This window comes from Borostomias antarcticus (assembly GCF_949987555.1).
Source record: "Borostomias antarcticus genome assembly, chromosome: 3".
NCBI classification, from domain to species: domain Eukaryota; kingdom Metazoa; phylum Chordata; class Actinopteri; order Stomiiformes; family Stomiidae; genus Borostomias; species Borostomias antarcticus.
Window position 1 is genome coordinate 10,863,602 of NC_140236.1, and position 20,920 is coordinate 10,884,521.

Consider the following 20,920-nt stretch of genomic DNA (forward strand, 5'->3'; position numbering starts at 1 on the left):
TGGATCATAGCTTCCATGTTTGCGTCTCTGAATGTTTAATGTAGGTTCCAGTGTGTGCGGTTAGAGGTGCAGTCATTGCTGTTGAGATTGTCCACGTTGTCATACCACAACCACGAGAAGGAGGTGACCGGCAAGGTCAGTCTCCGATTGCTCTTCAGAGGAGAGGACAGTGTGGCGGTGACCGTCAAGGTCACTCTCCGATTGCTCATCAGAGGAGAGGACAGTGTGGCGGTGACCGCTTTGCCCTTGAGATCTCTGGTTCGGCTGCATGGACCATCCTCTCAGCTACTTTTGACAGCTATTCCACACAGGCCAGAATGCCCTGGTCCTGATTGTTCCATCTTTGACGGGTAGGTTCACCCCGCAACATCTACTTCTCTTCCATGTTTTCTGGCCTGTTCTCAGGCTGCTCATCTGCTCCTTGGTTTGGGACGCAACGGCGTCGAAGTTCTCTCTCGAAGTTCTCTCAGCTACTCTGGCAGCCGTCTGCGTGGTGAGTTGAATCTGGTACGGCCCCAGGTCGCGGATCAGGACCCAACGGCCTGGTTGGAGATAAGAAGAAGCCCTCTCTGGCGTCCGGAATGGTCGCCTTCCTTAGTTGGGACTTCATACGGGGAGCAGGCCGGCAATGTCTTTGAGAGACATGGGAAGAGAGACCTGTGAATCCACAGATGAGAGAGACAAACAGAGACAAAACAGAAGAGCAAAAGGAGAGTCCTCTGGTCTGGTCTCCCTGTTCCCCTCTTTGAGTCCTCTGGTCTGGTTTCCCTGTTCCCCTCTTTGGTCAGGAACGGTTATCAGCAGTCTGATGAAGATACTCAGAAACATGGTTAAGTGCAAGCTCCTGCTTTGGGGGAAAAATTGTGTTATTCAGTCAGGAAAACTTAAACAGGGTGTCTGTTCAAGTGTCATTAGAGCCAGTCGGGCTCGTCAGTCTATGTAGTTTGTCAGTGGGGAATCTAGCTTTTGTCCATTTACCAAATCGGACAGTAGCAGGGATCTAGGCTCTGCAGTAGCCTACAGTGACATCAGGGGCAGTGTAAGAATGACTTTAACACGCCCAGTCCCCAGTCATGATCAAAGCAATTGGATTTTGCTCTAGAATTTCTCTCGCGATTTCATGAAATAAAAATAAAATAAACACATTCTCGTCTCAACAAAATAACACCCCTTAAGGGTAGAAACAAATTCCCTGAAGTCAGGATAAAACAGAGATGGGGGAAAAAAAAATGCATCACTCAAATAAAATGACACTAAAATGAACTCGCTTCATTTACAATTAACAAAACATCAATTATCAATTAAGTTAAAAATCAATCAAAGCTTCATTTGTATAGCTAATTATTAAATATTGTATATCTAAAACTTCCCTCTTCTGCATTTGAGGACAGAGTATTGGGCACGCTTCGGACAAAATGGTCTCTTCCCTATGGCATACTTATCTGTCGCTCACGGTGAGTCGGTGACATGGCGTTGGCCCTGCATCCCACGAACCACAGGTCGCCCATCTGTAGGGAAACAGGCCGGTAACCTCCATCTCCACCTCCGGTCCTGTGCCCGTCTCCTGGTTCGGCATTCACCCATCACTCCCGGAACGACAGTTGTCTGTAAAAACACTCAGAAAAAACACTCAGGCCCGATGAATGTGCCTCAAACTATAAACATGAGATATTTAACATAACCATTTAAAAATATATAATTGGGTTAGGAGATGCTGCATGCAGATTAAGACACTGACAAACATTACTTATCCTCCCACCATCATGCACAAACCTCACGTCCTCAGCTACATCTGTCTTCTCCTGTTTATTTACCTTAAAAAAATGGCTCTATCTTGGCTAGTTAAAATCTCCCTTATGGGTTGTTCAAGGGAACTCCAGCAGGTGGCGCTCGACCCCAAATCTGAGGCTCTTCCCTTTCATTCAGCTTGCGGTAACTGTGACACTGTTCAATCCAGTGACCATATTGACCACAATGAAAACATGCCTCATCTTTCCCACTCTGTCTGTACCTGTGAACATGCTTAGACCTACTGCTACGTTGCCTATTCTCCCTTTGTCGTCGTCCCCGTTTTTGTTTCAGACCTGCACCTTTATTTTGACTGTCTAATTGTCTCAATTGAGCAGCCTGAAGTCTAGCGGCACCATCCTTGACTTTTTTCAAATTCCGTTGTTCAATGTAATGTCGGAGGCGTTCGGAATACCGGAAATGATCAACAACTTCCCCGAGAGAAGTTGATTCCCAGGTGTGGCATATCATCCTCACTCGGTCAGACAAAGAGGAGAGAGAGTTATTCATTAACTGTTGTTTCAAAATCTTTTTATAATCGGCGTTTGCTTTGTCCATGCCACTGTGTGCGGCGAAAACTGATTCTAGCCGTTCCCAAAATTTTTCGAACTGTTCATCGGAATTTTGTTTACAATATGTGATACGGTCCCAATCCATCTTTTTAGGGAATCGAGTTTTGATTCTGTTCAACAGCGCAGCGTTTTGGCCAGTAAAATCGACATGAGAAAAAGGCAACGTAATATCAAACAGGTCTTTTACTTCGATCCATTTTAACCCAAGTACTTGTCGCATGATCATGGCGATTTCCTCGGCGTGAGGCTCATACATTCGAACTAAACTGTTAAAAAGATTCTCGAACTCGTTCATGTCTTTGGTTGGATCGGGCAAGGTTTTAGCTACATTACGCAGTTCATCAGAGCGCCACGGTCTAAAAACCCTAATCTCTGGAGTCCATGCCGCATAACCAGCTGCATCATTTATTTGTGAAGGGCGAGGAACAGGGTTTGGGCAGCGTATCAGAGGCGCTTGTATTTGCGGTCCCTCCAGACTATCTCTAGCCATTTGCAGTTGTTCCAAATTAAACTTAGCCTCAGATATAGCTCTAGCCAATTCTTCCTTCCTGATCTGTTCTTGTTCGGTGTAATACCTTGTAGAAAGGGGCGCGCTTAACTCGTATTGTAGAGGGGAGAGAGAAGGGACGTGGCTAATGGCGGGAGCATGAAAAGGGGGAACAACAACAGCCTGGTTGGGCGGTGTGAGCACGGGGCAACGAGTCGAGGGGGAAAAATCTAATTTTAAATCAGAGTTATTCTGCTGGGGAAATGGCGGAGAGACCGTCTGCTGAACCTCCTTATCTTTCCTTCCTGACCTAAAAAACCCCTCTCGTGCTACTCTCTCCCAAATCTTAAAAGCAGACCAGTCTATAGAATTAACAGGCTTTTCCCTTAACCTAGACATCTCAAACACCTCTAGCTGAGCCCGAATCTTAGCTAAAAAATTTAACACTAAATGTCAGATGGGGATGTAAGAAATCGAAAATGCTTTAGCGCATAACGAAATCTGCCAACAAACGCTCGCAGAATAATGCTTCAGCGCAACAATCTCATCAGGGCTAGACAAATTGCAAGCTAGCAGTAGAATCCCTATTGAACACGACGCAGCCTAAAACCCCAAAACAGCAATGAAAGGAAACCTTATAGTTAACTCACGGCGGGAAATAATACAATTTCGAAAGAAACAGACACACATTAAACCGCTAAGTAGGCTAACTCACCCAGCAACTGGTCCTTTGTTCTCCCTCTGGCTCGATGGCGGTTCACGGGAGAGCGGAGTGGTGTTTTCCTGCGTTTCCCAGGCAACCAGCTACTAGATTCTAGCAGTTAGGATTTAACAGTCGAAACAGTGTACAAAATACTTACAATACTTTACCTGGATCAATGGCGCGCTTAACAAACAATACAAGGCAAGAGCCGAAGCTCAAACAGTAAACAACAAAACGAACAACCCCGTGCAGGGACACAGAACACAAAAGACGAACAAAGGGGACGAACACAGGACGAACACAGGCCCACGTTACAACACTCGGCTGACCCCCAGCCCTCTTGGTTGGAAGCTACCCAACCACCCGGGATAAAAGGGGAAAACGTTTCTCCAAGAAACGCGGATTGGAAACACCAATCACTCCCGTAGCTACAGCTGTTGGTAATCGTTCTAAAACGAAACATCAACAATCACTTCGAAGCTAGTTGGCAATCGTGCTAACACGAAACATCAACAACGGGGCTTAAGCTAGTTGGTAATCGTTCTGAAACGAAACATCAACAATGAGGCTTAAGCTAGTTGGTAATCGTTCTGAAACGAAACATCAACAACAACGAGCGCCCTACCCTCGGTAGTAAACACCCAACTCCCCCCGCGGGGCTTTTGTTTTCAGAACACGCCAGACCAACACAATCCGAAACTAAAACAAGGCAAATACAACTCAGAACCATAAGAGGGTTCGTTGAAACGTACCTGTGAGTTCAAGAATCCAGTGGAAGAACTGAGGAAATAATCTCAGCGTGCGCTCTGGCGCAAGAGAGAAGATTGACTTTCCAAGCCCACTATTATGGACCGACACGTCTGTCTACCAGTTCATCCACTGGAATCCCGAAGCAACACGCAGGTAGTCCTCCCTTTTCATCCGCGTCGCCAACTGTAATAGAAATTTAACTGATCTAGTCAAAAAAAGGATTTGCCAAGATTCGCTCAAAAGGTTAAGTCTGGTTTATTGTGAAAAACATATGAGCGCAAGGACTTCCTGAACAACGCAACAAGGGTGGTATCCAGCGAAGTCCCGATTATGGGTTTTGCTGTGCCTTATATGCAATCAAAACAAAGGTACGGTGCTTCCAGGATGTGATTGGCTACTCCATTGTACGTGCAGGCGTGGCCAAGAGTACAGACATGAGAAAAAGGCGGCAATTGGGGACAAAGGATGACAAAGGATGGTTATTCTGTTGTAGACAGATGGCCTCCTGGAAGCCATTTTGTATGTTAGCACAGCTATGTGAATATTTGGGGGAGGTGATGAATTACAAAAGGAGAGAGAGAACAAAGGTTTAAGGTGTTTGGATGTAAATTCCACAACAATATGCCAAGTGTTCTTGATGCCTTGCCACCCACTCTGTTATATTCATCGGTCCTCCCACCCTGGGTGCTCCCATGACCATATCTATGGGTAGCCGTGTGTGCCTGCCAAACATCAGGAGCTATGGACACTGTTGTTATAGGCATGAATAAAGCTAGGCAAATGTTCGACCCATCGGTTCTGTGGTTCCACCTCTAGGGTGCCGAGCAGATTTAACAAAGTCTGATTAAGTCTCTCGCACCCTCCATTCCCCTGAGGGTGATAAGGGGTTGTGAGGCATTTACGGCACCCATAACAATTCTTGGATAAGTCTAGATTCAAAGTTGGGCCCCTGGTCTGAATAGAAGGTTTCAGGGCATCCGAAGGGTTGGATCCCATGGGTCCACAATGCTCGGGCTGCGGTTACAGCAGTCTGGTCTACAGTGGGGACCGCCCATGCAAACTTAGTAAATAGATCAGTCTTGACTAGGATGTTTTGGTTCAGTGGGCCTGCTCAGTGTGAGGAAATCTAGCGCTACAATGTCTAGGGGCGCTCTGTGAATAATGGGGACCAAAGGGGCCTTACCCTCCATCCTAGTTTTCCTCAGCACAGCGTGGGCAGGCTTGGAGCCAGGCGCGTATGTCGGGTTCCATCCCGCGCCAGCACGCATGCGCACAGCGCGCAATCGTTGCTCCAGCACGCTGTGCGCATGCGTGCTGGAGCAAGTGAAGAAGCTATTTCGTGTCTAAAGATGTTTCTAAAGATCATATTACAGAGGCATGTGAAAAACCACAACAGGCCTACGCTCTATGAAAGCACAACTAGCGATTCATAAAGACAGATTGATGAAAACAACCGTTTCGCGGCAGAAAATTGATTTTTAGAAACTGCATTCTCGGTGCCCCCACCACCGCCATTACATGGATATACTGGCTCGCGCTGGATTTTACATTTCTTCTACATGCCTCCGAACTACACCAAAGTGATCTCGGTGAGTGAAACGTCTTATAATATGTCGTAAATAAGGTCCAGGTTGTCAAAAACGAGCATTGTCCTTTAATTTAAAAAAAGCATTTTAGCTTGAATCACCTAATAATAATAATAATAATAATGAAGTCTCCGACGTAACTTCAGGCGAGGCACAGATGTCAATGCCGGGCTAATCGGCAGAGGCTAATTAGTCACACCTCGTATGACGCAACCCACCAGCTGACTGTCAGCTGTCATAGCATTGGTTCAGCTCGCAGAGCGCATGTATTTAAGCTGTCAAAACATGTCATCGTTCGCTCTTGCCATTACTGCTGATCGCTCGTATCGCTCGTATCTGCTCGCCCCTGCTCTGCCCGTGTTCTGTCGATGTCATCTCCGTTGTCGTCGTTGCTCTCTGTTCTGGGGGTATTGCTTCATTCTTCTGGTATTCCACTATGCGTCGGCTAGTGGAAGCCGGGGAATTACACTAGCTTAGTCTCTGTGGCGCTCCGTGGTGATCGTGGACCGAAACATCTCCGAAGGGCCATCCAGCGGTCCCTCCGGTCACCATGGAGGCAGAGACACTAGGCTGTATCTCCTTCGGACTCCACGAAGCGCTGGCCTGTGGAGGCCAGGGACTATAATGTACAGCAGTCCCCCTGTGGCGCTCTTTGACGGTCTTAGTGGGCTGAGTTACCTCCGAGCTTCTTCCCGATTGAGGCCCACTCTGATCGTCATAGAGGCAGGGGGCTAGATGCCGTTCCCTCTTCCGGCACTCCGGGCCAAGCGGCCCAGAGGGGGGGAGCATCTAGATTGCCGCTTTCCACATGCGTGGAAGGCAGGGGGCCCCCCGAACAGATCACACCGCCAAAATTCATATGCGTAAAAAATTCATATGCTGTATATATTGTTGCATGCTAATAAATGGGTCAATTTTGACTAAAGTGATCTCGACTGAAATAATAATAATAACATTGCAGAGCGGAACCACTTTCCCACAGACAAGTCAGCCAGACTCTCCAGTCTTGAACATTGGCTGATTTTCTCTGTTTCAACACTGTCACTGCGTGTTCATTAGCTAGCCTAGCTAGTTAATGGCTAGCTGGTAATAAACAGTCAGATAATGTTAGCCTGCAGCTACACCAGGAGAAAGTGCAAATACGACGAGGACTGTCTGGAGAACAGCAACTTTGCTTTGTGATTGAAATAAGTTGAAAGGAATCAAAGGGAAGCCAGCTATATTTTGCACGAAGTCCTTCAACATTGGCACTAAGGGAATTAAAGCTCTAGACTCCCATATGCAGGGTGCGAAACTGAGGTAAAGTTGTTTGACATTCAACAGACTGACATCTGACATGGGGCCTTCTGTGCCTGTGTGGAACATTGCGTTAGGGACTAGCGTAAATGTATACCGTTATCGATTTCATTGTAAAAGAAATAATAAAGTACACATTAGTGATGGGGCGATGCCCCTTTTGGTTGGTCAAAACACTGTTTTTGAGATTAATTTTAAGATAATATTTTAATAATAGTTATAACTAAATAATTTTGTTTACCAAAATATAATGATTCAATATGTTTCAAATAATCTAAGTGTCGTAATCTACCGATTTCACACTTTAAAAATGTTTAAATCAACTTAGATCATAGGCCCACTTTGCCAACTCTGCTATCAGCAGCTCTCGGGTGTTAGGTGTCACCAATCATATTTTTTCCGTAAATGTGCCTTCCAAGTAGCATTAACAAGGTCTAAAAAAGTCTTAAACTTAACTTGCTGAAACATGTAGACACCCTTAGACACATTAGCAGAACTCATAACTAATCCCCCAGGCACACAAGGCACTTTCCCCTGACAAACCACTTACCTGCGCAAATATTTAATATCTGGCCCTATCTACCCTGGTGCAGCCTGCTGCATGGACATCTGGCCCTAGCTCCCAGCTCTTGATCTCTGTAGACATCTGACCCTAGCTCCCAGCTCTAGATCTGTAGACATCTGGCCCTAGCTTCCAGCTCTCTGTAACTTACAGGCTCTGTGTTTGTCCTGTTGCCTGCAGCCTTTGTTTGTTGACCCTCAGCTTAGTCGATGAGCCTCTGTGCCTCACAGACTTAACTGTTAAATCTCCCATTGATTCACTCTCTTGTATTTCTTGCACTTTGTCTTGATGCTTTTAATGTCTCATGTAAAGCACTTTGAATTGCCTTGTTGCTGAAATGTGCTATACAAATAAACTTGCCTTGCCTTGCCTCTTTCCGACTATCACTCTCTCTATCTCTATTTATCCTTTCTCTCTCTCTCTGAACCCCTCTCTCTCTCTCTCTCTCTGAACCTCTATAACTCAATCTCTCATTTTCCTATATATTTCTGATTCTTCCTGTCTCCCTGACTCTATTCTCTCTCCATCTCTCTGACTCTTTTTTTTTGTGTCTCATCTCTCTGACTCCATATTTATCTCTATCCTCCTCTCGTTCTCCTATGCGGTTCAGACAATAGTGTGTTGTTGCAGTGCTGTTATTGTCCTGTACTGTACTACGAAATGACATTACATGTCAAATTAACTCTGCCCCCCTTCTCTCTCTTTCCTCCTCCGCTCCTTTCCCCTCTCTACCCCCTCCCCCATCTCATCTCCCTTTTTCCTCTCCCTCTCTACCCCATCCCCTCCTCTCTCTCTCTCTCTCTCTCTCTCTCTCTCTCCCCCACTATCCCAGTTTGTTGGTGTGGAGGGCTTGATAACAGGGATTATGGACATGCTACCACCCAAATCAGCACTGGGCTCGCTGCGTCGCGAAGTTGTTGCGGCGATCTGCTGCATCATATGCTTCTTCATCGACCTTTCCATGGTGACCGAGGTAAGAGAGGATAAGGAGTCAGGAAGGGATGATAGGAGGAGTCAGGAAGGGATGAGAGGAGGAGGAGTCAGGAGGAGATGAGAGAGGAGTCAGGAAGGGATGAGAGGAGGAGGAGTCAGGAAGAGAGGAGGAGGAGGAGTCAGGAAGGGATGAGAGGAGCAGGAGGAGTCATGAAGGGATGAGAGGAGGAGGAGGAGTCAGGAAGGGATGAGAGAGGAGGAGTCAGGAAGGGATGAGGAGAGGGGATACAGGAAAGGATAGATGTTTTCATTCGCTCCTATCGTTAACTGACCGAATGGTTTCACCAGCTATCTGACCTTGCACTCCTCTTATGCTCCCTTTCTTTCTGTCCTCCCTCTTGTTTCCCCTTTTTGCTTAACCCCCCTTCCCTCTGTCTTTCTCCTCCCTCCATTTCTGTCTGTCTGTCTCTCTCTCTCTTTCTCTCTCTCTCTCTTTCTCAATTCACTTTTCATTTCAGAAGAGACGTTTATTGGCATGGGAAACATGTTTATATTGCCAAAGCAAGTGAAACAATACTGAAAACAAAACAAAATAACAGAAACAATAAGATGTAAACATCTTTCTCCCTCTCTCCCAGGGAGGGATGTATGTGTTCCAGCTGTTCGACTACTACTCTGCCAGCGGGATCACTCTGCTCTGGCAGGCCTTCTGGGAGTGTGTGGTGGTGGCCTGGGTCTATGGTGAGAGAGCACACACACTTCACATACCTTGGTCTCTACTAGAGATCACACACACACCTCACACACCTTTGAATCTATTTACCTGTTCTATCAATGGCTCTCACAGCTGGTTCCCTCCCAATATTGCATGGTGTGCAGCTCCATAGTGAACGGTGTGCAGCTCCATAGTGAACGGTGTGCAGCTCCATAGTGAACGGTGTGCAGCTCCATAGTGAATGGCGTGCAGCTCCATTGCAGCACGTTTAGTTGTGCATCAATATTTTGACATTTGATTTTATAGAAAACTGGAATGAAACTTGTTTGTGGTCTGTTTTAAATCAACGAATCAACCAATTTACTAACCAAAATGGCACAAATAAATAGATGTTAAACCACTATGTTAAAACTGACTGATAATATTTGGATTAAACACTTAAATTATGTGTGCGGGCCTTTTTAACATCTCTGTCATTGTAGCCGTTTCCCTACATGGAAGATGGAATCACAGAAAAACTTTACTGGGCAAACCAGTCCAGTGACGTCAGTACAGTGGTGAATAACGCGATTCCGTGTAGGGTAACAGCTACATGTACACTGACGGTGTAGCTGTTTTGTTGGTCCTTCATGGAATAACACACATTCTTCTCCCTTGAATGCTTTGCATCAGGCTACTTTAAATATGTGCTAATAGTTTTCATAGCTAATAGATAACATTACATAATATAGGCCTACATCAGCAAGAAGGCTATTGACAAACAAAGCTTGTCCCGCGTTGTTTTCATAGATTAGACCTTAGTTTGAAGCAAATGGTTCTTAAAACATACAGAAAACCGGCCTGCAGGCTGCTGTACCATAATGTTATAAGAAAACAAGCTGTACGATAGTCCACACCTCCCTCCACACATCAGTTTACAGCAGCACCAACACAAAAAGCTATGAAGCTAGTAACATTAGGTGCTTGATGTACAGTAGCTAATTAGCTCGTAGCTAGATGTGCTAGTTACATGTGCAGTTGGACTCCACGATTTTGTCCTGATGAATTTCAATCTGGAGCTTGTGAGGCGTTTGTGCCTTCCGCATAGATAGCATCATGGTGTCACCTGCTCTGTCCGAAATCCAAATCTCATGGATATATCCTTGTGTAAAAAAGTTCAGTTTACCTTTGCTACTGAGGCTGTGATGGTACTGTATGCAAACAACCACGCTCTTATTAACTGTCCCATCTGGGAGTTTTTTTCAAGTAAACGTTCCGTTTAGAAGTGATTACCGCATCCTAAAGTTTGTTTGAAGGCAAATATGCTTTTGTGTGACGTAGCCTACAGGGTCATTCAGGTTCCAATTAAGTTTGTCACTTCAATAATGTTAAATCAGGCAATGTGCCAGGCAACTGTGCCACCTACAGCTGGACGAAATCCATGAATGTGATTAATTTGCATAATTAATTAATCAATCTAATTAACGCGTTAAATTGACAGCACTAATATTTCTATAACATAGATTCATTCAGCGATAACCATAATTCTGCCCCTAGTTATATTATATGAGCTGTTACTGTGCCTTTTATATATCTGTTCTTTCAAAGTAGGCTACATACAGTAGAACAACGTGTTTCAATGCTGGCTGAATCAATACTGGAAGTAATACTGGTCACATTCTACACACGCATTCTAATATTCTATTTTCTTTTCTATATCTAAACAAACAAATTATCTTAAACGAAGTGTCTTCTCTGTGGTAAAGCTCAACCCTTTTTTGAAGCGGGATCTAGGTTACAGATTTGGTTTAAATCGCTCCCTGAGGACATGAACGCAAGGGGCGGATTCACCTTCAGTGCTCTGTGCTGCAGTGGAGCTGCGTGGAAACAGAAATTGAGTAGTGTTGGGCGGACACGCTCACAGCCACTCAGTCATGTCACATGTAGTCTCATCTTTTCTCTCTCGCCAGGTGCTGATAGGTTCATGGATGACGTGGCGCGTATGATTGGCTATCGCCCCCTGCCCTACATGAAGTGGTGCTGGTCCTATATTACGCCCCTATTATGTGTGGTAAGTCACATCACTGTATTTGTGTGCGTGTGTGTGTATGTGTGTGTAGTAAGTCACTGTGTGTGTGTGTGATAGCCTTTGCTTCTCTTTGTGTGTGTGTGTGTGTGTGGCTATATATTTGGCATGCAGTGGTGAGAACTCATGATGTGTGTGTATGTGTGTTTGTGTGTGTGTGTGTATAGGGAGTGTTCCTTTTCCATGTGGTGAACTACGAGCGGCTGACCTACAACTCTGTGTATGTGTACCCGTGGTGGGGGGAGGCGCTGGGCTGGGGGCTGGCCCTCTCCTCAATGCTCTGCATCCCCCTCACCCTCCTCTACAAGCTGCTGCGCTGTAAAGGCTCCCTCAGAGAGGTGTATCTGCTTACTCACTTATCATTAGTACTTCTCTCATGATTATTGACCCAGGTTTGGTGAACGTTCACTAAAACATTGGTAGTACATCTAAAATGAACTAGCCCTAACCCTCTCCCTGTGCGCAGCGTTGGCAGCACCTCAACACCCCTGTGTGGGGCCGACACCACTTGGAGTACCTGGCCCCGGAGTCCGAGGCCAAACTGCTGCCCCCTCCTGAACAGAACAAGAACACCCTGCCCTTTGAGAGTGTCATCTGATCAGCTGAGCACACACACACACACACACACACTCACGCCAGTGGACCAAAGAGGAGATGGGACATGAACTTCAAACCTATAATCAGTACAAGCTTACGTTCTCTCTGCTTCCTCTTTCAAACTCTACCTCTCCCATCTCTTGTTCTTTCTCTCCCATTGTGCTCAATGCCTCAGTGCTGTCTTGTCTTGTTGTTTGGGTGTGTGATGTACAGTGGAGTACAGCTGTAATGCCTCATCTGTCCCAACCCAGCCTGCCCTTTGCTGCTGAACGAACCCTACTAGACTCTGATAAACACTATCTGAATGAAAGGCCCTCTGTCTACCGTCTGTGTGTGCGCGCGCACATGTGTGTGTGGGCAGGGTGGAGTCAGTATTGTGTTCTGTGCCTGTGCTTACCTTTTAGTCTACACATTACGCGATGTGGCTGCCATTTTCTACTGTTCTCCCTCATTGTATTGTACTAAACTTGTAAAATGCAAAAAAGACAATGCTCCACCACTTCCTGATGTGTATTAACAAATGTAAATGTCCTGTTTGTTGTATGAGTCTGTAAATCAGTGTTAATCTCGGGAGGAGAGTGATAAGTATTTCCACCTTGGGAGGGAGGGTAAAAGAGAGGGAGATGTGAAGATTTGGAGAGTGATCGTTGCCAATTAAAGAGTGAAGCAATAAAAGACGAGATGGAAATCGTTATTCATCTTCTTTTTTTTTTATTTACACAAATCCAACCCACCTTATTCCTAATAAACATTTGTCCAGATAGTATTAATTGATCCATGACTCCCTCACCACAGAGTTACAGTGAAAGACGCTGTTTTGTCTGTTCCAAGAGTGTGCAGTCCTAGTGCTGCATGATACAGACTGAAGATGACAGATGTGGAAACAGGCCTTGAACACTACGAAAGATACTTGGAATTGTAATTAGATGTTGGTCAAACACTAATAGCTGGGCTATTCTATAGTTAGCCAGTAGCCAATTGAACCGTCCCACTGGTACAAACTCTTGGGCAACATCAGTGAGTGCTGCTGGGAGCATCTGAAGGCTTGGATAATACTACTTTTCAGTGTGAGAGTTTAGGTTAGAGTTGCTCCACCATCTGGGGTGTATGACCTAGCCAATGTTTACATTAGCAGTATTAACAGCTTGGACAGGGACTGGTATGGTTCTCCTGAGTCCAGCCAGGGTTAGGATCAACTCTGACCCTAACCCTAATGGGAGAGGGAGCTGTCTTGGTGAAATGAATTGACAGGGCTCAGAGAGGGAGGGGGATGCGGAGCTGATGAATGGGGAGAGGACAGGGACTTAACCATTAGGCAAAGTAAGACAATTGCCCTGGGCCCCCAACCTACAGAAGGTCCCATAAACACCTCATAAACGTATAGTTCAGAATTATTTTTATAAACTTTGTGCTACTTTTTTTTTCTTTCTAAAAATCCATAGCTAAATGCAAGGGTGTATTTTCTTATTTGAGCTTGAGTGGGTACATTTAATGCGAGCGCACGTAGCTAGCAAGGCAATTTTTTTTTGCACTAGGCCTATATAAAATAGAAAAGAATACATTTGAGCTACAGTCAGATCTGATTATCCTGATCATGCATTTGGCCCACATGTGCACTTGCTGCATAGGCTACAAATTGATAACAACTGATTCTATAGAGTAAAAAAAAAAGTCCCGTATTGAAAAATAAAATGCACTTTAAATACAGAATAGTAGTATCAGTAGTCTCTGAATATTGATGGGGACCCCAGCATCCCCCCTAAATTCTAATTCATGAGTGTCTCAGTCAGCCCCCCCCCCCCCCGGTCACTACCTTGGACTATTCCATTACTGCTCATCTGTGGAAATTATTCAGACACCCAGAGCACTATTTCAAAACCGAAGCAAATAAGCTGACTTTACCCCAGCGATGCTGATGAAGCAGGAGTAAACTGGAAAGCAGAAGTGTTATTTTTTTTTTTTTTTTTTTTTTTGTAAAACTGCCAAAGGTAACAACCTTTTTCAAGACGGCTACTGACAACACTAATAAAGAGCAGCAGCCACTGCATGCGCTAGTAGTGTGAGCATTGCTAATACTAGTAGCCTAGCAAGGAGGAGCTACATCCACTGCAACCTTAGGAGAATCCCTTCGACTGGAGATGGTGGCAATAACAGATAATAACCAACTAGTGAGTAGGCTAGTCACCCTAATGTCAGCACTGCGCCATAGTGTCCCAAGATGTCCAGCAGATGGCGGCAGAGTGCACCGTACTTGGATTTTGTGGACTGATTTGGGCTTGGCTCACCCTAAGTGGGTTCACCTGTTTGGTTGCTGATTGCATGCACCTGTATTTAAGAGGTGTCTGTGTTTTGCCATGCATTCGAGCCTCATATGTTTCTAGGAGACTCCTGTACCTTTGTTACCCTTTGTGGGACCTTCTTTTGGATTAAAGCAAGTTTGTTTTTGGCTCCTATGCTCAGCGTCCTGTACTTAAACTCAGTACTCTTAAGTCAGCATCGTGACAGTAGGCTCGAATCATCAACATGAGTTTAACAGGCGCTGAAGGAGCGGACATCAGCCTATCCCAAGTGCTCGGAGCTTTGAAAACCCAAGGATCCTCAATCCAGCAGATCCAGACCTGGATAACACAGCAAATGCATCAACAGAACCCCCCAGGCGGCAAGACATTCCTTCAGAAACCGGAGCGGTATGATGGCATCCCAGAGACCTGTCAGGGATTTTTGACTCAATGTGACCTATTTTTTGTTATGCAGCCTGATCAGTTCCCCTCAGAAAGAGCTAAGGTCGCTTTTATGATTTCTCTGCTCTCAGGTAAAGCTCTAGTGTGGGCTACTGCCCTGTGGGAGGCTAGTTCCCCACTTTGTGCTAATGCAGCAGAGTTCTCTAAAGCACTACGCCAGGTTTTCAACCATCCTGTGAGTGGCAGAGAAGCAGCACGCCGCATCAGCACGCTCCGCCAAGGGGCCAGAGCCGTTTCCGAGTATGCTATAGAATTCCGCACCTTGGCAGCTGAGAGTAAATGGAACAATGAAGCACTTTTGACCACTTTTTATAACGGCCTGTCTGAGGCGGTCAAAGATGATTTGGCTAGTCGGGAGTGGGGTGCCACTTTAGATGAGCTCATTACCACCTCTATCTGCCTCGATCAGCGCATACGCGAAAGGAGGCGTGAGCGCAGGCTTCCCAACTCCGCACAGCCCCAAGTGTGTTCGCCACAGAGCGCGTCAGCTCCCGCTGCTCAGCCCACTCAAGCGGAGGCTATGGAGATAGGCAGGTACCGCATCACACCTGCTGAAAGAGAGCGTCGCCGCAGAGAGAGATGCTGTCTTTACTGCGGTGAGGCTGGTCATTACAGAGACCGATGCCCCCAGCTGCAGGGAAACGAAAACGCTCATTAGGGGAAGGGGACAGCTTAGTGAGCAGTTTGGTCCGATCTCAGTCCCCCAACCCAGCTAAGCGCCTATCCCTGAGTGCTCAACTCACCTGGACCCCAGAGAACCCTGAGAACATCCCAATCACTGTGCTGATCGATTCCGGTTCAGAGGAGAATCTGATGAACTCTGCTCTGGTCACACGCCTCGGTCTACCGGTCATGGCTCTTCCCAATCCTGTGAGAATACAGGCACTCGACGGACGACCCCTAGGCTCCGGTAAGATCAACTACATGACGCGCCCCTTATCGCTACAGATTGGTTCACATAAAGAGACTATCTCTTTGGCTTTAGTCGAATCCCACCATGACATGGTGGTACTAGGGTTTCCCTGGCTCCAGAAGCACAACCCCCTAATCAATTGGTCCACTGGGGCAATTTTGTCATGGAGCTCAGAGTGTGTTTCAGCCAATCATTTTACACCTGTGATGGAGTGTTCCGCTGCCTGTTCATCTCCTGAGCTCACTTCAGTCCCTGCCGAGTATCATGACTTAGCTGAAGTGTTTAGTAAGACTAGAGCTACAGAACTACCCCCTCACAGATCTTATGACTGTGCCATTGACCTGTTGCCTAACACTATTCCCCCCCGGGGACGACTGTACCCTCTCTCCGTCCCAGAGACTCAGGCCATGGAGGATTACATTAGTGAGTCCCTTACCAATGGGCTTATTAAGCCCTCGACCTCACCCGTGTCAGCAGGATTCTTCTTTGTACCCAAGAAAGATGGTGGTCTACGACCATGCATAGACTACCGAGCACTGAACAACATCACAGTAAAAAACAAATATCCGTTGCCACTCATGTCTTCTGCTTTTGACCTCCTTGGAGGAGCTACAGTGTTCACCAAACTAGACCTGCGGAACGCTTACCATTTGGTCCGCATCAGAGAGAATGATGAGTGGAAGACTGCATTTAGCACCCCTAGTGGACATTATGAATACTATGTGATGCCGTTTGGTCTGACTAATGCACCCGCTGTGTTCCAAGCCTTTTTAAACGACGTGCTCAGAGACTTCCTCAACCGCAGTGTGTTTGTTTACCTCGATGATGTGCTCATCTTCTCCAAGTCCCTTACAGAACATCGTCAGCACGTCCGGCAGGTCCTACAGCGGTTACTGGACAATCAGCTGTTTGTCAAACTAGAGAAGTGTGAGTTCCATGTTACACGCACCTCCTTTTTGGGGTACGTCATCTCCCCTGACGGTGTGATCATGGACCAATCCAGGGTGCAAGCAGTACTGGACTGGCCGGTTCCTACCACTCTCAAACAGGTACAACGTTTTGTGGGATTTGCTAACTTCTATCGTCGTTTCATCCGAGGTTTCAGCTCCATTGTAGCACCCATCACAGCAGTGACCCGTGGAGCACCGACCAAACTCAGATGGACCCCAGAGGCACAAGCGGCATTCGAGCGCCTCAAGGCTCAGTTCACGTCGGCTCCCCTGCTGAGGCATCCTGACCCTACCCTACCGTTTGTATTGGAGGTGGACGCGTCCGGTTCTGGAGTTGGAGCCGTGCTTTCCCAGAAGTCAGGTATGGACAATAAGACTCACCCGTGTGCCTTTTTCTCTCGCAAGCTCAGTGACGCTGAAAGGAACTACGACGCCGGTGACAGGGAGCTGTTGGCCATCCTACGGGCGCTTGAGGAATGGAGACACTGGCTAGAAGGAGCACGCCACCCATTCACTGTCATCACGGATCATAAAAACCTCCAGTACATCCGTGGAGCCAAACGCCTGAACCCCCGACAAGCCAGGTGGGCTCTGTTTTTCACCCGATTCAGGTTTATCATCACGTTTCGCCCCGGAACCAAGAACGCCAAGGCTGATGCCTTATCACGACAGTATGACATTGATGTTACTGACCCTGTCCCCGAGTGCATCATTCCCCCCAGCTGTGTGGTGGGACAGGTGACGCTTGCCCTGGAGGACGCCATCCGGCGTGCGCAAGAGGAGGATCCGGGTCCTGGTGGAGTACCCCTGGGCCATCTGTATGTCCCACTCAACGCCCGCTCTGATGTTCTACAGTGGGGGCATGACTCACCAGTGACGGGGCATCCGGGGACTGCCCGCACGGTAGAGCTAGTTAGCCGCCACTTTTGGTGGCCGCGCATGAGAAGCGACATTGAGGAATATGTCCACGCATGTACAGTCTGTGCTACACAGAAGTCAGGGAACCAAGCCCCGGCAGGCCTGCTTCACCCCCTGCCGGTCCCATATCGACCATGGTCCCACATTTCGATGGATTTCATCACAGGCCTACCACCTTCTGATGGCAACACTGTGATTTTTGTAATCGTGGACCGGTTCTCTAAAGCTGCCCACTTTGTCCCTTTACCTAAGCTGCCTTCAGCGAAGGAAACCGCCGATGTGGTGGTCCGGGAGGTGGTGCGTTACCATGGCATCCCAAGTGACATTGTCTCTGATAGAGGCCCCCAATTCATGTCCAAGTATTGGTGTGCATTTTGGTCCTTGTTTGAAACATCTGTCAGTCTTTCTTCAGGCTATCATCCCGAGAGTAATGGACAGACGGAACGTGTGAACCAGGAACTGGAGAAATACTTGCGCTGTATGGTCTCATCCAATCCGGGTGCCTGGAGTCGGAAGCTGGTGTGGGCTGAAATCGCCCACAACCAACTGAGTGGGTCATCCACCGGTATGTCCCCTTTTGAGGTTCAGTATGGATTTGTCCCACCGTTTTTTCCCTCTCAACAGTCCGAGTCTGCGGTCCCCTCTGCGGATGCTGCTGTGGCCAGGTGCCGCCAGGCCTGGAAAAAGGCCCGTGCTGCGCTTACGCGCACCACCGAACGCCATCGAATCCAGGCCAATCGCAGGAGACGGCCTACCCCGACGTTCCGCCCTGGACAGAAAGTGTGGCTCTCCACCAAGAACCTGCCTCTGCGCACAGCCACCAAGTTCACTCCCCGGTTCATCGGCCCGTTTCCTGTGGAGAGGAGGGTTAACCCGGTGGCTTACAAACTCAAACTTCCTAGGACTCTCCGGGTGAGACCGGTGTTCCATGTCTCCTTATTGAAACCTCTATTCTCCTCACCCTTGTCCAGGCCTGCCCCGCTGCCGCCCCCTCCGCGGGTCATCGCTGGTGGCCCGGTCTACACCGTCCGGAGGCTGCTGGATTCCCGGCGGTGGGGGCGGGGCCTCCAGTACCTGATAGACTGGGAGGGCTACGGCCCGGAGGAGCGCTCATGGGTGCCCTCCCGGCACGTCCTGGATCCTGGCCTCATCCGCGCCTTTCACCGCGCCCACCCTCTCAAACCTGGCCCACCTGGAGGTGGTCGTCGGGAGGGGGGCACTGTCAGCACTGCGCCATAGTGTCCCAAGATGTCCAGCAGATGGCGGCAGAGTGCACCGTACTTGGATTTTGTGGACTGATTTGGGCTTGGCTCACCCTAAGTGGGTTCACCTGTTTGGTTGCTGATTGCATGCACCTGTATTTAAGAGGTGTCTGTGTTTTGCCATGCATTCGAGCCTCATATGTTTCTAGGAGACTCCTGTACCTTTGTTACCCTTTGTGGGACCTTCTTTTGGATTAAAGCAAGTTTGTTTTTGGCTCCTATGCTCAGCGTCCTGTACTTAAACTCAGTACTCTTAAGTCAGCATCGTGACACCTAACCATTGTCAGGTGAGTTTCTTCCCCCAGCATTAACTCAAGTCAAACTAAGTCACTGCCAAACCCGATGATTCATAATCAATAACTAGCTAGCTAACACTATCTTAAACTAAGGACAGGTTCGTAATTTAGAATTATAAGCCTTGTTGTAAGGTTATTTCCGATCACAACGGCCGATATCAGAGTTTAGTCAAACTGCACTCTCAAGATATAGCCCATTGCCACTAACACACTCAATGGATCCATACTTAGGGTGACCATATTTTGATTTCCAAAAAAGCGGACGCTTGGCCCGGCCACGAGATAGCCTACTTAAATGATACTCGCAGTTTACTCAAAGATGCCTTATAATTTGTATATATTTAAAGTTTATATATATCGATAGAACATTCAGTTATATTACAAAATAATCTCTCTCAAAGACAGAAATTCAGATAGGCTTCTCAGAGGTTTCAACGTGCTTTATTATGCCTAAAACAATATCCCTTTGATTAAAGTTGACTGTATGTGGACTGTATTTTCACGAGGAGTGTAGGGAGCAACGGAGCACTGCCAAAACACTAAACACGGATGAAAATGAAGCGATATGGCAGAAGACAAGACGCATTTAAGTCAAAAACAGTCTAAAAGTCGATTTACGTGCTTTCTTTCACTGAAAGAAGGCGCAAAAATCAAGTTTTTTTGGGATTGTTTGGGTAAGCCAGGCTTACCCTGGCTTATAGGAGCAATCGCCACTGGGTCTCTGCTGTCTGTCTGTCCTCTCCCTCGCCTGCCCGTCTCTCATCAGCAGGCTGGGTCTCTGCTGTCTGTCTCTACTCTCCGATACACCTACTGAAGCTGTGTTCGGAATCGCTCCCTCGTTCCCTCACTCCCTATATAGGGTTCACCATGTAGTGAACTACCTAGGGAACGTGAGACAATGTAGGGTACATGCACTGCTCCCTGGAAATCAAGTTGAATTGTGGGTGATAAATAGTGGACTATAGGGAACGAAAATTCTGTGGAGAATGAATTCGGACACTACAAACAAAATGGCTGACGCCCTATATAGTGCACTATATAGTGAATAGGGAGCGATTCTGAACACAGCTCGCCAGCAATGCTGTGCCGGTGTTTGCATCCTTGTTCGGTGTCTGCTTCCTCGTTATGAGTGTTGGAGATCCGCCCACAAAGCAGCCTCTCTGGGATTACGTCACACACACTAACCCAAACAAGGACAACCGGAGGAAAAAAAAACACACACACACACATACAAGGAAAACCGGACATTATCATCAATTTATAAACTCCCCCCGGACGCCCCGGACAGGACGTGAAAAGTGGACATGTCCGGATAAAAGAGGACGTTTGGTCACCCTACAGTTGGTGCATAGACAAAATCCCTCAAAAACACCATAAACCAAAGACAGGATATTCACCTAGCGGTCACTGGTGTCCTTTGATGATCTGGCAAAAAAAATGCCACAAAGTCAAGAAGCCTAAGATTGCTTTGCAGCTGTTATTTCATTGATAGTGTTAGGTAGAAGTGTTTGTTGATCAAAACAAATATGGGATGCAGAGTAATCTAAACATCTCTGGCTTTGTTGTCAATACAAATCAATGGATATAATATGATCAATAAAACTTGATCGGAAGCATACTTTGTGGCAGTTTTTTTTCCAGAACATCAACGGACACCAGTGACCACTCTGTGAGTTTCCTGTCTTTGAAAACGAGAGTTTATGGTGTTTTGAGGGATTTTTTTCTATGCACCTATGGATCCATTTAGTGTGTTAGCGGCAACATGCTATATCTCGAGAGTGCACGG

The 20,920-nt window shown here is 47.0% G+C and overlaps 1 protein-coding gene across 1 annotated transcript in view; it reads left to right on the forward strand.

Annotated features, from left to right (window-relative positions):
- LOC311307473 (sodium- and chloride-dependent creatine transporter 1) overlaps positions 1-12,055 on the forward strand; it is a gene marked incomplete at its 3' end in the record, with an annotated part of 46,633 nt that extends 34,578 nt beyond the window's left edge. The window contains exons 9-13 of the mRNA XM_084436277.1: positions 8,577-8,717; positions 9,316-9,418; positions 11,342-11,442; positions 11,625-11,795; positions 11,924-12,055. Coding sequence (XP_084292403.1) covers positions 8,577-8,717; positions 9,316-9,418; positions 11,342-11,442; positions 11,625-11,795; positions 11,924-12,055 — 648 coding nt within the window. The remainder of the gene's footprint in view (positions 1-8,576; positions 8,718-9,315; positions 9,419-11,341; positions 11,443-11,624; positions 11,796-11,923) is intronic.
- Between the last annotated feature and the right edge of the window lie 8,865 nt (positions 12,056-20,920).